Source organism: Neophocaena asiaeorientalis, unplaced genomic scaffold (genome assembly GCF_003031525.2).
Source record: "Neophocaena asiaeorientalis asiaeorientalis breed wild unplaced genomic scaffold, Neophocaena_asiaeorientalis_V1.1 scaffold501, whole genome shotgun sequence".
Lineage (NCBI taxonomy): Eukaryota > Metazoa > Chordata > Mammalia > Artiodactyla > Phocoenidae > Neophocaena > Neophocaena asiaeorientalis.
The window spans coordinates 765,720-780,487 of record NW_020172678.1 but is presented as its reverse complement, the minus strand read 5'-3'; the positions used below and the strand labels follow the sequence as shown (position 1 = coordinate 780,487).

Below are 14,768 nucleotides of genomic sequence, written 5' to 3'. Positions count from 1 at the left end.
CCGCCCTACAGGAATCCTTGCAAGGAGGACCCGCCCACGAGTCGAGAGTCATTCGGATTTTGAACTTGTACAAAGGAAGACAGGACAGATGTGATGGCCATCTCTCTCTCTGTCTCTCTCTGTCTCTGTCTCTCTCCTCTCTCTCTCTCTCTCTCTCTCTCTCTCTGTCCTTCCTTCCTTCCTTCCAGGCTGACATCCTCTCCCATCTAGACCAGGTGGACCTTGTCACTACCGGCTGTGGTTGATGTGGTGTGGGGCAGGGAGGCTAGGCATCACCACCCCAAGGTTGCTTGCACTCAGTGTGGGGCAGCCTTCCTGGAGAGCTGGATATGAAAGTTACCATCTCTTCTCTCATCCCACCTGAGTTCTCCCGTTTTTCGGGACCTGGGCCACCTGTCAGAGCACCGCTGAGCCAACAGAGGGATAAAGGCCAGGTGGGACCTGGGTTTCAGTCCTGACACTATCTCTTACTATCTTACTAGCTCTGCGACCTTGGGCAAACCCCTCAAATGCTAACTCTCCATTTTCTCCATCATACAGTGGAAGCAAGGAATCCATCTGCCACGTGGGACCACACATGCACAGCATCTGGCATGTCCCAGCAGGGTTGCCGTAATCTGTCAGGTTCATGTCTATCACAGGGCTGGCTGGCGTCTGTGGGGCTGGACATCTGGGGAGAAGCCTCCCTGAATGAGGCCAAACGGGGCACAAGTATGAGGGGGAAAAGAAAGCCTCACAAATGTGAATCCCAGAGCAGAGTGGATCGAGTGGGGTGCTCAAGCCTGGCTTTGCTCAGCTTCCTCAGGACTCTGCTCTCCCTTCTGGACGCCTTGAGGTTTTTGGCTGTGTCTCCCCTCCCCTACCCTGAGTCACATTCCCTGCACGCAGCACACACAGGAGCCTGTGAAAACCTGGACCATCCCGTGCCAGAAAGTCCCTGAACTCTGAACCCCTTGCTGGGGCAGCTCTGGGCCAGCTGACCCAGGCCGATGGCTGCAGTGATGGAAGTGGTGAAGGAAGGCTCTGAGGGCAGAGCTGAAGCTTGCGCGATCTGAGCGGGGGATGGCAGGTTGGGGGCTCTCCTGAGGGGGTGGCTGGAGTCCTAGGGTCTCAGTCCTAAGGGTGGCTACGAGCTGAACCAGCCCTAGCTCCTCTGGCACTGTCCTTGGGCTGCCTGTGCTCCTTTTGACAAAGCCCAGAGTCCACTGTCACTGAGGACTGTGTGAGGGCTTTCCCCCAACCTCTGACTACCTTGCACCATGCAAGAGAGCTTCTGGAACTCTGCTCCTAGAGCTGGCTCCAAGGGAAACATTAAGTCCATCAGCACCACACTGGCAGGTCCTTAGGGCTCACGTGGGAATGGCAGACCCCCCGCGAAGGGCCGCCTAGCAGCTCTGCCTCCCACCGCCACTTACTGTGGTCACGTCAGAGTCTGGAGGGGTCATCTCCACCAGGTTGATGTAGTAGGGAGCGTCCTTCCATCTGGGGTGGTTGTCATTGATGTCCAGGAGGGTGATGTTCACCTGCAAAGCCACAAGGGGCGCTGTGGGACGCGCCTAGCTGAGTTGTGCGAGGACAGTGCCCACGCTGGGGGACACACTCAGATGCCTATGGGGCGCCTTGGCATTAACTCCACCAGGTCCACCCGCTTTGGGGGCCTCGGGGCAGGGCCTGGGCTTTCAAGGACAGGAGGGAGCCAAGACCCTTCAGAGGGTTTAGGTGCTGTCCCATTAGGAGGCAGAGGAATGGATGCGATGACCCCTGAAATCGTTCCTGTGACTTGGGACTTGTTCTGTCCACCCCTAGTCTTGGCTGAAGGTGACCGACAGCATGCGGGAGGTTTGGGGTGGGGAACCTGATAGAATCCCTAGAGCTTCTCCCGTCAGTCTCAGCTACAAGCCAAGAAATTTCCCTGCTCACCTGCCACCCAGGTAAATTATTTATAGAGCTCTGAGTCTTATTAGCAGGGGCCTCCCATGACTGAATAGGGCCCTGGGGATTTTTCAGCCAAGCGCCTGGCCGAGTGATAGCAACCCCAGCTCCTCTGGCTGGGTCAGGATGGGGGTAGCTGCTGTGGGGGAGATGAGGACTAAAGGAGAGGTCAGGAGAGGGTTCCAGGTGGAGAGCAAATGAGGATAAGGAGGGGACCTGTCAGCTACTCTTCCTGTTTGCTCTCCCACAGAGGGAGTGTCTCAGTCCCCCACCCTCTTCTGCAGCTAAGAGCTCAGTCACGATCCTCAAATGGCTTTCCTCTAGCTTCCTACTCCTGGAGGCACCAAGGTCTTGGATGGGGCTCTGGGCCTTCCTGGGTCCTAACTGCTCATGGCAGGGAAACCTAGGCATCATTTCTCATCATCTCTTGCAAACCTAGGCTGCAAATGTAGGGGTGGGGTGGTAACAGGCTCCCAGAAACCCTCCAGGGCCCTGCTTCCTGCTCTGAGCCACTCTTCTGAGAGGAATACCTGTTCCGGCTTCTTGGCAGGTGCCAAGGCAGGAAGGGAACTATGGGGCTCATGCCTTCTTCCCAGCTGGTCTTTGGGGGCAGGAGAGAGAGTATTTGCTCCTCCAGAATGCCCCCATGTCCCAGGTGGGAATGCCTTATTTTTTTTTTTTTTTTTTTGGCCTCGCTGTGTGGCTTGCAGGATCTTTCCTCACCAGGGATCAAACCCATGCCCCCTGCAGTGGAAGCACAGCGTCCTAACTACTGGACCGCCAGGGAATTCCTGGGAATGTCTTTCGTCCCATAGCTGTGGAGGCCCCAGGGCTGACAATGAATTGGTACCTGCTACCCTCCCTCCACTCCCACAAGGCCTCACACTGCCTCAGGACACAAGCACCCAGGGGCCTAAGTGGTGCAAGCTGAAGATGAGCTGGGGGCAGCAGCCTGGCTGGCAAGTGGGGAGCTGGGGGCAGGGGAGGGCCAGGCACTCACAGTGGCGATGCCGGTTTTCTGGTTGTGGCCCACGCCCCCGTCCACTGCCCGTACGATGAGGATGTACTCAGACTTGGTTTCACGGTCCAGCAGGGAGGTGGTGGTAATTTCACCTGCAGGAGAGAGGGGCGCGTGAGAGAGGGTTTGGGTGGGCCAGGGAGGGATTGGGGAAGGAGGGAAAGAGCAAGTGTGCAAAAGAGAGACCCTTGCAAGATCCAGTGACCTCGCTGCACATGTGTGAATGTACAGGTGTGCATGGGGGGTGGTGAGATGGTGCTCACAGGAGAGAGGGCATAGCACCCACGCCTTGGGAACCTGAATCCCAGAGCTGGGCAGTATAACCCCGTGGGGAGGAGGTATTTTCAGATGTGGGAGAATCTAGGTTGATTATGGAGTTAGGGGCTGGAAAACAGGACAGGAGGGACATTTGGCCTCAAGCTCAGTCACAAAGGACCTCTCACTTAGACTGCTGACATTACCTCACTGGCTTTATCAACTGGAACTAATTACCTAAATTCCCTGTGCTTCAGTTTCCTCATCTGGTTAAAAAGGAACAATAATAGGGCCTACCTCATAGGGCTGTTATGGGATTAATTCACCTAATTTAGTTCTAAAGCTTAGAGCAGCACCTGGCACTGTTTATTCACATGGTCAAAGAAATACAGCAACAGGACTGAAACACACCAAGTGCTTCACGCATGTTCCAACTTGCGGCTCATTCTAGATAGCTCAACCTACAGAGCACTGAGATTTAACAGTTATAAAATAATTTCCTTAATTACCTTGTACGTGACATAATTATAATGCCTTGAATTTTCTTTAGTGTATAAACAAGTTATTCTATTAAATATAAACATTTAAAATAGACCATAATCTTCGTCAGCCTGTTTTGGGCTTTTCTTTGTATTTTGGTGTAATTAAAGTGTGGAAGTCATCTGGCAGTGGTGTGATGGTAAATGTTTGACAACTGGCTCCCCAAAGGAAAAAAAAATGGTATTTGCTGATTTCCACAGTTATAAATTTCCCCTGCATCGGCAGGCGGACTCTCAACCACTGTGCCACCAGGGAAGCCCCCAGGGCCCATTTTAAGCTGCCCACTTGATGGCATTGAACCTGGAGTTGGGAAGAGATGTATACAGTTGGCTCTCGTGAGTAGGTGTGAGCCAGCACAAGCCAGCTTCAGTACAGTACAGTAGCCAGGTCATCTACCATTGCACGTGGGCCACAGGAAAGAGCCGATGCTTTGAGGACAGTGAAGCCCAGATCTGAATTCTGATTATGGCCCTTTCCAGATACTTGGCCTTGGAAAAGTCACTTAATTTCTTTGAGCCTCAGTTTTCTCATGTGTAAAAGAGAGATCAGTATGCTTTCAAGTAAGAGCTTTGGAAGGATTAAATAACTCTAGGTGAAGTTCCCAACACTCAGAAAATGCTCATTTCCTTCCAAAGGACAGTGAGGGTTCTCCAAGGGCAGGGACTGTGTGCTATCCCCCTTGCCTGAGCTGTGTGACCTGGGGCAGGTTACTTAAATTCTTTGTGCTTGATTTATTCTACCATAAAATAAGGGAGTGGGGCCAGTGGTCCCTAGGACTCTTTCACTCTCAAATTTCCCTTCCTGCCATGCTGGCCCGTCTCTGGCCTGTGCAGGGTTGAGAAGGGAGCTGGGGGTGGTGCTAAAGCCAGGAACAAAAGCCTGACAAAGGTCTGCCCACAGAGCCACGCTCCTTGCTGGGGTGGTGTCAGTTAATTGGCAGCGTGAGGAAGAAGTTAAGCTCTAAGGGCTTCCCTGGTGGCACAGTGGTTGAGAGTCCGCCTGCCGATGCAGGGGACACGGGTTCGTGTCCCGGTCCAGGAGGATCCCACATGCCGCGGAGCGGCTGGGCCCGTGAGCCATGGCCGCTGAGCCTGCGCGTCTGGAGCCTGTGCTCCGCAACGGGAGAGGCCACAGCAGTGAGAGGCCCGCGTACCGCAAAAAAAAAAAAATAAAGAAAGAAATTAAGCTCTAAAAAGTTTTAAACATGAACTTGTTGGCATGATAGATGGCTCCTCCTGTCTGGGAAATTAGATCCAATTAAGGCCACCTTTGTGGAGCAGGCCTGGCTAATTTGACCAAGGTGCTCAGAGGAAAACGCTTACACCTTTAGAGCTGAAGGAGCCGTGCGTGTTAAGGCAGCAAGAAAATGTCCATGTCATTATTAAAGGCCCTGGGGTGGAGATGAAGTCCCTGACTGGGAAGGCTGGGTAGGTGCTGAAAGGTCAGTGTGCCCGCCATTGTATCTGGGGGTGGCACGCGGCTCTCCACGGCTTTATAGAATGGAGTGTTGAAAGTGTGGGCTCTGGAGTTGGAAGTTCAGTCTCTGCGAGTCCTCAGTCAAGTGACTTTAACCTCTCCTATGCTTCAGTTTCCTTGTATGGAAAATGGGGATGCTGTGCGGCTAGTACCTGCCTCAGAGTGGCGGTGATGCTGCTCAGAGTACTTAGAACATTGCTGAGCACGCAGTTAATATCCGTTAACGATATCCCTCTGAGCTCCCTAGAAACGCTGGCTCGCTGAGGGTGGAGGCTTCTGAGAGCAGGGAGGGAGGCACCTGTTTTGTCAGAGGTGGAAAGGGAGGCTCAGGATAGCCCTGGGTGTGTTCAGTCTTTGTACACGTCAGCACCAGCCACCTGCTCCCCAAGCTTCCAGGAAAGGGGGATGAAAGAGAGATTGCAGGCGGACTTTGAGCAGGGAGGCATGAATAACAGGAAGACTCGATGCCCTGCTGGGCCACCGATCACCTGTGGCAGGGATGGCCGGTGTTCGTCAAAGATTCCTGCTCCCCTCCCAGGCCAGAATGATTGCTGGGGAGGGGCTGCCAGGCCAGGGACTATGATGTTCCCCAAGCCTTCCTTGCATCTAGGTGGGGCCATAGCTTGGTTCTGGCCAACAGGATGTGGGCACAAGTGATGTATGTTACCTCCAGGCCTGACCCATAAACATCTCCTTGCACAAGACCCCATGTTCCCTTTTCCTTTCTGCAGTGACCTGGGAGCCACAACATGGAAGGGGCCTGGGTCCCAGAATCATCATGTGGAAGATGGTCCCCTGAACACAGCACTGGACTGCTGTGTAAGTTAGAATTTCTATTTGTGCTAAGCCACTGAGGTTTCAGGGTTTGCCTGTTTGGCATCTACAAGTTCCCTTACCCAATACACAAGTGGGTACTTGGAAGAGGGGAGTCTTGCATGCCCACTAAGCTGACTTGGAACCCTGTGAGGGTGACACCACGTCTTATTCCATCCTGTTCCCCAGCATAGCACCTGGAGGGGAACAGGCCCCCACTGATATCTGAATGAAGGTACGAATGAATATCGGGGTCCTCCCATTCCTTCCAGCTTCTTTTAGAATGCTGGGTTCTCTTATCGCATTTTTCTGCGCCTCTTCCCTCCCTGCCTCAAGGAGGAGAGAAAGCTAGAGGGAGGCGTATGGAGAAATGAGGAAGAAAGGAGAGTTACATGGGCTGAGCAGGGAGCTGGGAATGGGGGCCCCAGGGTGAAAAGACCAAAGAAAATAATGGTAATAACCTAACTTTGTGAGCACTTACTACATGCCAGGGACTACTCTGAGTTCTCTATAATGACCCACTGAATTCACACAACAGCCCCGATCTGCGCATCCTCTGTAGGTGGGGACCTGAGGCACACACCATGTTAGGAAGAGGAGCCAGGATTCAAGAATGAGGTCTGCAGGTGAGAAGGGAGACACTTAGGCTTGCAGAAAGGTGTCCCTGAAGAGCAGTGGGTTAGCCAGATATTGGTAAAATGGAACACATTTTAAACATAACAGGGCTCTTCATCACTGAAAGACATTCTCTGGTGAATGGATGAACGTTGTGATTTTTTGTGTGTGGGGTAAGCTCAGTAATCTCACACAAATGCGTATTTCAGGGATAAAACCAGGTGCTCAAAGCAGACTTGCTCAGAAACACGGGTCTCCTGTGAAAGGGAGGAGACGCTGGCCCAGAGGCCGGTCCCCAGGCTGAGGACGGAGCGTCAGCCTGAGGTGCAGAGGACGAGGGCCACAGGGGGCTCACCTGAGCGGGCGTTGATCCGAAACTGGAAGGAGCCCTCCAAGGAGTAGATGATGGACTCCTGACCGTACTCCCGGGAGCGGTCCAGGTCCGTGGCGTTCAGGAAGAGCACCGTGGCTCCTTGCGGGAGACAAAAGGAGTGGGGTGCTGCTCACCGTGGGCTCACAGCCCCAGGCTCTGGGGGCAGGACGGGGGCACAGGCCCAAGGGGAAGGAGCCCTCAGGAGGTAGGAAGCCTGCCGCTGGGGAGACCCAGGGATGAGAGTGGGCTCAACCGCCTGTTCCCGTGGCCCAGGTTCCTGGGCTGTGCGGGGACAAGGCTCCATGGGAGGGGGTGGAGCCTGGGATGGATCCGGTCCTCCCCCTCCGTCCCCACGACTCAGTCCTGGCCCAGCCTCAGAGGGTGCACCACCGCCCCACCCCATCCCTCCCTGCCTGGTCACCATATTAAATATGCCCAGATGGACCAGCTTTGACTTTGACTCAAAAAGAAATGAAGCTCCATATTAAATGACTCTACATTTATTGCATTCAATTTTAGTCTTATTTTACCTTGATCACAAGGAGAATTTATCAGGGTTTTTATTTTCTCCTTCATGTCCGGTTAAGGCCCTCACCTTCATTTCCATCTCTGTGAAATCCTGGGTCAGGGGGCCAGCCTTGCCAGCTGCCTGGCCAGACTCTGAGGGCAGTGTGTCTTGTAGCCGTGCCTGCCAAGGCACTCAGCCCCCGCCTGCCACCCAGCTGCCAGCTCTGGCAGGGTGGCGAGGAGGGTCAGTGTGTGGCCTTCTAGAGTCACCACAGCCAGGCTGGAATCTGGTAGCACCTCTGGCAACTGCCTTAACTTGTCTGAGCCTTAGCTTCTTCCTCTGTTAAATGGGTCTAACTATAAAGCCCAACTTGTGGGGTTGTTGGCGAGGATCCCAAAGGATAAAACACGCGGGGCACAGGCCTGGCCCACGGTAGCTCCCACCGAACTGCAGACCATGGTTACTATTATGCTGATGGATCGATAGTCCCAGGGGGCGTGAGGGGCCAGGCAGGGGGCTGTGGACAGTCAGGTCATTCTGGGCCTCTCCAGGTAGCCATGGGGCCTCTGATCTGACTCTCAGTCCTGTCCTGAGCAGGACAGGTACCTTTGCCCTGACACACTCCTTTATCCCAGCATACTCAACTTGGAAGAGGACTAAATGCCATGATGAAGGTCTCTCCTTGTCAGAGGCTCTGGGGGTGATGGGGAGTGCAGGGGGCTGCTTCAGAGTGATATTCTCCAGGGGATGCCTGAGACTGGGATGGGTAAAGGTGAGCTGGGCACAGTCTGGCACCTGCCCAGCAAATCATCAGATACCAGGAAGGTACCTGAAGGTTCTCTTTAGAAGGCCCTGTGATGCCAGGGAAAGTTACCTCTGATTTCACTGTCCCTGATTCCTCCAGCTGCTGCAGCAATTCCTGACATGAGAGTTTCCCCCACAGAACGTCCACTCTGGGTGTAAGGGTGAAGCTTCCGGCCTGCCCTGAGGACACAGCAGGTCCCCTGGAACCTGAGTGTGGAGCTGGTGGCCCTGAGTCTGCAAGCTGGGCCCTGGCACTCGAGACAGCCCAGGGAGGAGCCTCCCATTCTCGTCCTCACCTAGGAACACATGCCATCCTCCAAGGTGACCCCTTCGGCCCCTATGGGCCCTGGGGCCGGCCTCATAGCCCCGTAAACTCAAAACTCTTTGCATACTCTTGTTTAACCAAGGTTGCTGAATTAATCATTGGTCATTATTCTCTCCCCTGCAGGAAAAGTAGCTGCAGGGGAGCAGCGACCAAGTGCCTAGCCGAGCAACTGCACACAGTAGGTGCTCTGTAAAGAACTGTGGGCTGGCAGACAACTGGACATCTCCAGAGGTTCCACCTGTCATCGGGAAACACAGGGAGGGCACGGGCCTCTGGCGATCGTGTGCAAGGTCAGGTTTTCATGCCGTCGGCGCCATGCCTGCTGGCCTCCCGCCTTCGTGCCTCCCCAGCCCAGGCCGTACCTGCCATGATGTTCTCCACCACGGATACGAAGTAGGCAGGCTTGCTGAAGGTGGGAGGGTTGTCGTTCTCATCCTGGAACAGAAGAGAGACACGTTGCAGGAGCCAGGGAGGCATTCGGGGCTGGTCGGCATCGCAGGCTGGCACCGAGGAGCTCTGGCCTCAATGTATAACCAGAGCCAGGTGGGGTGTCACAGGGTGGCCAGGTGGCCTCCTAGCTGGGCTACAGTTCAAGGTGGCAGGATAGGCTTTGGGGAAACATGTGGGGTCAGGAAGGGACAGTGATGGCCGGAGAGATGGAGAATGAAGACAGCAGCTGGGACTGCCCGGGACTCCCAGCTCCCCTGGTTCTCCCTGCCGTTCTCTCGGCTGAACTCCGAGCTCCCTCCAGTTCTTGCACCCACACTCGGACCTTCCCACCCAGCTCCGCCAAGGTGACAGTGGAAGGTTCTAGGAACCCTCCTATCTTCTGCCTTCTAGAAACGAAGGGAGAAAGGAGTACCTCAATCCTGAAGTATGCAGTGGCAGGCAGGGGGCTCCCAGAGCCTGAATCCTAGACCCTTCTGCACACACACAAGAACAACAGCTCCTCCACCCGCCTGGGCAAACCCAGCCCACCACAACCAGCTGCGGTTCTAGAGCAATCCCTCCTCTGGCCCAGCCCTCACAAGTGGCCAGGGGACGCTGCTGGGTCTACAGGCCGAGCCAGCAGGGTGGGCACGGGACACAGCCTCCGCCTCCGCCTGCAGCTGCTCCACAGTCAGGAGACCTTCCTACCCTTTACGACGCTCTCATCCTCACCAACTGTTTCTGCGGTCACCCCACAAGAGTTCCTCCCTGCTCCCCTCTTGGAGGAAGCCTCGCTGGCCCACCTGACTCAGCACCTCCTCCCCTTTCCCCAAAAGCCCAGCACGGAGCTCGGAGATCAGACTGGGTCGCAGCCCCCGGGGGAGTCTGAAGGCTTCAGTTCTCAGCCATGCAGGCTCCCAGGGCCTCCCTCCCCCAAGCACTGGGAGCCCCCTGAGAGGAAGGTCCCTGTAGCGAGTCACTCACTTCTGGCTGAGCACGTATGAAGAAGGAGGCGGCCTGACCACAACCTTGTAAATCAACTATACTTCAGTAAAACGAATTTAAACAAAATTTAAAGAAGAAGGAGGTGGCCCGGTGTCTGGTTGCCCACCCCGTGGGACTTTAGAGAATCCCATCGTGCCGGGACTGTGGGTGGAGGAACGCTCTTCTTCTCCCATCTGGCCCCTGGCTCTGGACCAAACACTGGTTCCCGCTGACCTGTCCCTCTCTCCAGCCTCAGAGAACTGGTAGTGTGAGGCCCCAGCCCATGTCTGATGCCCCAGCAGCATGCCTGGGCATCCCTGGTGTGGGCACAAGTGCCTTAAATATATACGTATGTATATATTTAAGCCTTCTGCTTGGCTGCACGGAACGGCGCGGAGAATGTCAGTGACAGAGCATGAGACAGAAACTTATTAGCGGTGATATTTCCCTGGACCCTGGCGCTGCATTCACTATTAGTTCTAATTCAGTGGCTCCCTCTACAAAAGCTTATTGTCCCCTAATGGGAAATCTACAAACCGAGTTTGACTTCTTTATTAAAAACCAACAAGCAGTGGATGAAAAGGAATCACCTGGCTCCGCTAGCCTTTTCAAGTGTGGTCCTTAGACACAAGTGACTACACCATCCCCAAACGCTGCTCAAGACATCATGCTCACTCACAGTCAAGGGGGCACTTTGTTGCCAGACCCGCCCTGCTGCCACGGGCAAGGGCAGACCTGGAAGGGGAGCGCAGGGTTCCTGCTGACCCGCATGACAGCTTTGAGGAAATCTGAAAACGGCGCCCCTTCCGTGGGGCTGAGGTGGCTCCAGGCCAGGGCACATGCTGGCTTTTGCTGAGAGGGGAGCGAGATGGACTCCTGCCCCCACCTGCCTCTGCACATGGAGCCCCCGCTCCCTGCTATCAGCGGGGGAGGCTGAGGCTGCTCATCACTCTTTTATTCCCAGCGGATAAAAGGTTAGTTCTGTCCCTGGGCCATCCACCTCCTGCTCTGGCTACATGTGACGGGTTGAGGCAAAAAGAGAAAGAGGCCCTCCCCAGGTCCCTTCCTTAAGTGACCACAGGTTGGGACGTGGGCTGGGGTTCGGGGCAGTCCCTGGGTTTCAAGATACCACGAGGGCGGATCTTCGAAGGCCTTGCTACTCTAAGTGTGGTCCCCTGACCAGAAGTATCAGCGTCTCCTGGGAGCACGTTAGAACTACAGAGCTTCAGCTCTTTCCCCAGACACACCAAATAAGAATTTGCATTTTAAGAAGATGCCCAGGGAATCCATGTGAACTTTGACACACACTGGTCTCAGTCACGTGAAGACTGGGATATCCAAGCCTCCAAGCCTAGGGCTGTGGTGGAAAGAACGTGAACCTAGGAGTCACACAGGTCAGGATTCAAATCCTAGCTTATTAGGATTGGAAGTAAATTCAAATGCCACTTACTAGCCAGAAAGTGAGGAAGGCACTGGTGACCTTGTACCACCTTATGTTCCCTCCCTGAGCCTCATCTGCTGAGTGGGATTGAGAGAGACTGTGTAACATTAAAGCAGTTGGCACAGTATGGAGCTAGAGACGTTTTAACTTCCGTTTGGTCAATTCTGCCTGCCCATCTCTGGGTGGCGTGGAACACCTCAACTCATTTCCCCAAACCTCCCCTACTCTCGTCCTCTTTCACTTCCATTTCCCTAAAGCCTAGAGAGGGTCCTTCTCTGCCCAGCTGAGTTGTCTGGAATTCCCCTTGCACCAGAGGGCCCGGCGCACACATGCTGATCTGTCCTATTAGCTGGGACGACGGCCCACCTTACCGGAGCCAGGTACCACCTGCAGGATTTCACTTAATCTTCCCAGTAGCATGAGGCAGTACCATGAGTGTCCCCATTCTGTAGATCAGGACACTGAGGCTCAGAGAGGACAAGAACCACAGGTCACGTGGCTACAGGGTGGCAGAGCTGGGTTTCAAAGCCATACGCCTCCCAAGCTGTGCTCCTGCCTCTATTCACAGTGTCCCTTTGTGGGGGGAGCAGGATTCACAGCCGCCTTCATATCCCCCCAGGACCTTCTACTGCACTGCGCACATGGGAGGAATTCACTGCTTGCTTGAGTAGAGCAAGATTCTGGTTGAAAGTGATGGGGGATGGGGGTGGGCGTCGGTCAGGGTTATAAGTGTGGCCAGGTTTTTTTTTTCTAAGTGTGGCCAGGGTTAGTGGGGGGTTGGGGGCTGGGGTCAGGGTTGGGGCCACGTGGGGACGAATACCAGGACTTGTCCAGGATTAGCAGGGAGCGTACTCTGCTTCTCTGCTATCACCCTCGGCATTTCATGGTGGGACGTTGCAGGTTAAAGGCGGGCATGCATTTGGGCTTCTGTGGATCTCCTCCTGGCCACTCCCTGGAGCCTGAAGTGCCAGATCTAGGGTCCCAGACTCTGACTTTCCATTACTGGACCTGGTTCTGCAGAGACTCTCCATCCTCTCCTACCCCGAAATGCTGCTCCCACATGCCCAAGCTGCAGGGCTCCCCGCAGGAATCACCCTCGACTTTTCCATCACCGCCCTGTCCTATTCCGTAAGCAAGTGGGGTGCCCTGTCCAGAGCTGGCCCTGGAGCCTTAGACTTGGGTTGAAAGGATGAGACTCATTAAAGACAGAAGTAAGGCAGCACCAGAGGCTGTTACTGAAGCCAGCTGCGACAGGAAGGTCATCCATCAACCTGCTCTGGGCAAGATTTTGCTGAGTGTTTGTCAAATCGCAGAGTATCTCCTAACCTGGCAATCTGATCGAATCCTTCTGGAGCCAGTAATGCACTAACTCTTCCATCAACACGTGTTCACCCTCTCCGCAGGCAGCAGCCTTTATGAGATGGGGGCGGGTGTCTTGAGGTGCGGCAGGGCTACTGTCAGACCATGATCTGCATTCCCGGGATTGCTGGGGGAGCTGCATGGGGTCAATGAACCAGGGTGGAGCTGGATTCAGCGACATAATTTCAGACACGGAAAGCACTAAGGTGTGCTTGCTATTCATGTCAGACAAGCTGTGGTTTGGTTTCAGGCTCTTTTAAATCTTCACAGGAATGGAAAAAGGAAGTGAAGAAGAAAGAGGGGACCAGAGAGAGAGACAGAGAAGATGACCTTCCAGCGATTCCCTTGAACTTCACCGAATACGGCTATAAATGAAAGAATCAATGACATTTCCTCCCTGCTTGAGCCCCAGCTCCTGTTCCGCCTCAGAGGGTGTCCTGAGGTCCCTGAATGAAGTTAGAGCAGGACCACTGGGCTCTTCTTGGGTCCCAGGGCCCTGTGCCTTCCATGGCTGAGCTGCGAGGCAGTCTGCTAGCGGACAGCCTTTGGGACAGTCTGCTGAGTAACTCTCTGAGCTGTGGGGACAGCGGGTTCTGGCAGGGCCCCAATACTCTGGGAAGCACTCACCACCCCATATCCTGGAAGGGCAAGGCCAGTGCACCCCTGGGTACTTACAAACACCTCGACGGTGACAGGAACAGTGCTGTTCAGAGGCGGGTTGCCAGCATCCTTGGCCATGACCGTCAGATAAATCAGCCCATTGGGTATCTGTTCATAATCCAGGGGGCGGTTCACGCTGATCACTGAAATGACAGGGTAGGGCCCCAGGCCCTCTGTGAGTAGACTTTACATGTCCATCCAGCCACGGCTCCCCTTTGGGCAGAGAGGGTGTGGCTGGCTCAGCCTGAGCCAGCTCTGCCTTGTTTTCCCCTCCTGCCTCTGAGCTCCCGGAGCCCCATGGTCCTGACTTAGGTTTACTGACTGCCTGATCTGTGCCAGGTACGGTGTTGGGTCCAGCAGGTGGTAACTATTTGGGTGGTAACGTGAGCCCCACTTTACAGATGAGGAAACCAGGCTCAGAGAGGTTGAGTGTCTTCCCCAAAGGCACACTGCACATGCCTGGACTCTCACCATGAGTATCTTTCATGCTCGGCCATTGATTCTCAATTTGGGAGGGAAGATGTATTGGCTTGGGAGTGGGGGGCATGGGTAGTCTGCAAAGGCATTACCACAATATTAAATCGCCACTTTCTATGTGGAAAACAGAAACAAAATTGTTGCTTTAGTAATAGAAAACCCAAGGAGGGTTCCTCTAGCTGAGAAGGTGGTGAGGTGTGAGGGTGGGCAGAGGCATGGGACTGTTACGTTTTTAAAAGGGGGGACACAGATTTTACAGAGGCCATCAGGCTGTAGCACCCAGACCCAGGACTGTAGCTTCTCCAAGAGCATTTCTCTGACACAAATGTGGGGTGGGAGGAGGCGTGAGCACTGCACTCAGAGTCACCCAGTGCACATCTGCTCTGCCTTGGGGACACCTAGACCATCTCCAAGCATTAGGGAAGCTTCGCAGAGGAGAGGATGTCCAAATGAGCCCTAAAGCAAGCCAGAGGTTAAAGGGAAGCAGGGCAAAGGGACAGGGAGGAAGGGCTTTCCCAGCAGAAGGAACAGACTCTTCAAAGACGTGGAAGTGACCCCTGTAAGGGGTGAGAGTGTCAAGAAGTTCAAGGAGGTTGGATTCTGGTGGGGAGGCAGGTGCCGAAAAGCCACCAAGAGTCAGATCACAGGGCCTCCCTGGACAGCTTTGCTGTGTGACTTTGGGCAAGTCACCCCCCGTCTCTGGGCCCTAGTTGCTTCAACAAAAAAACCAGGTGGTCTCTTGGGATCTTGAAGCTTGAG

General features: G+C 54.5%; 1 protein-coding gene across 2 annotated transcripts in view; it reads right to left on the bottom strand.

Annotated features, from left to right (window-relative positions):
- Window positions 1-14,768, bottom strand: part of CDH23 (cadherin related 23) — a 430,962-nt gene that overhangs the window by 110,077 nt on the left and 306,117 nt on the right. For both annotated transcript variants that reach the window (XM_024739760.1, XM_024739758.1), the window contains 5 exons: window positions 13,548-13,675; window positions 9,022-9,094; window positions 7,005-7,121; window positions 2,933-3,045; window positions 1,416-1,523 (listed from right to left, as the gene is read on the bottom strand). In XM_024739760.1, the coding sequence (XP_024595528.1) occupies window positions 1,416-1,523; window positions 2,933-3,045; window positions 7,005-7,121; window positions 9,022-9,094; window positions 13,548-13,675 (539 nt within the window). The remainder of the gene's footprint in view (window positions 1-1,415; window positions 1,524-2,932; window positions 3,046-7,004; window positions 7,122-9,021; window positions 9,095-13,547; window positions 13,676-14,768) is intronic.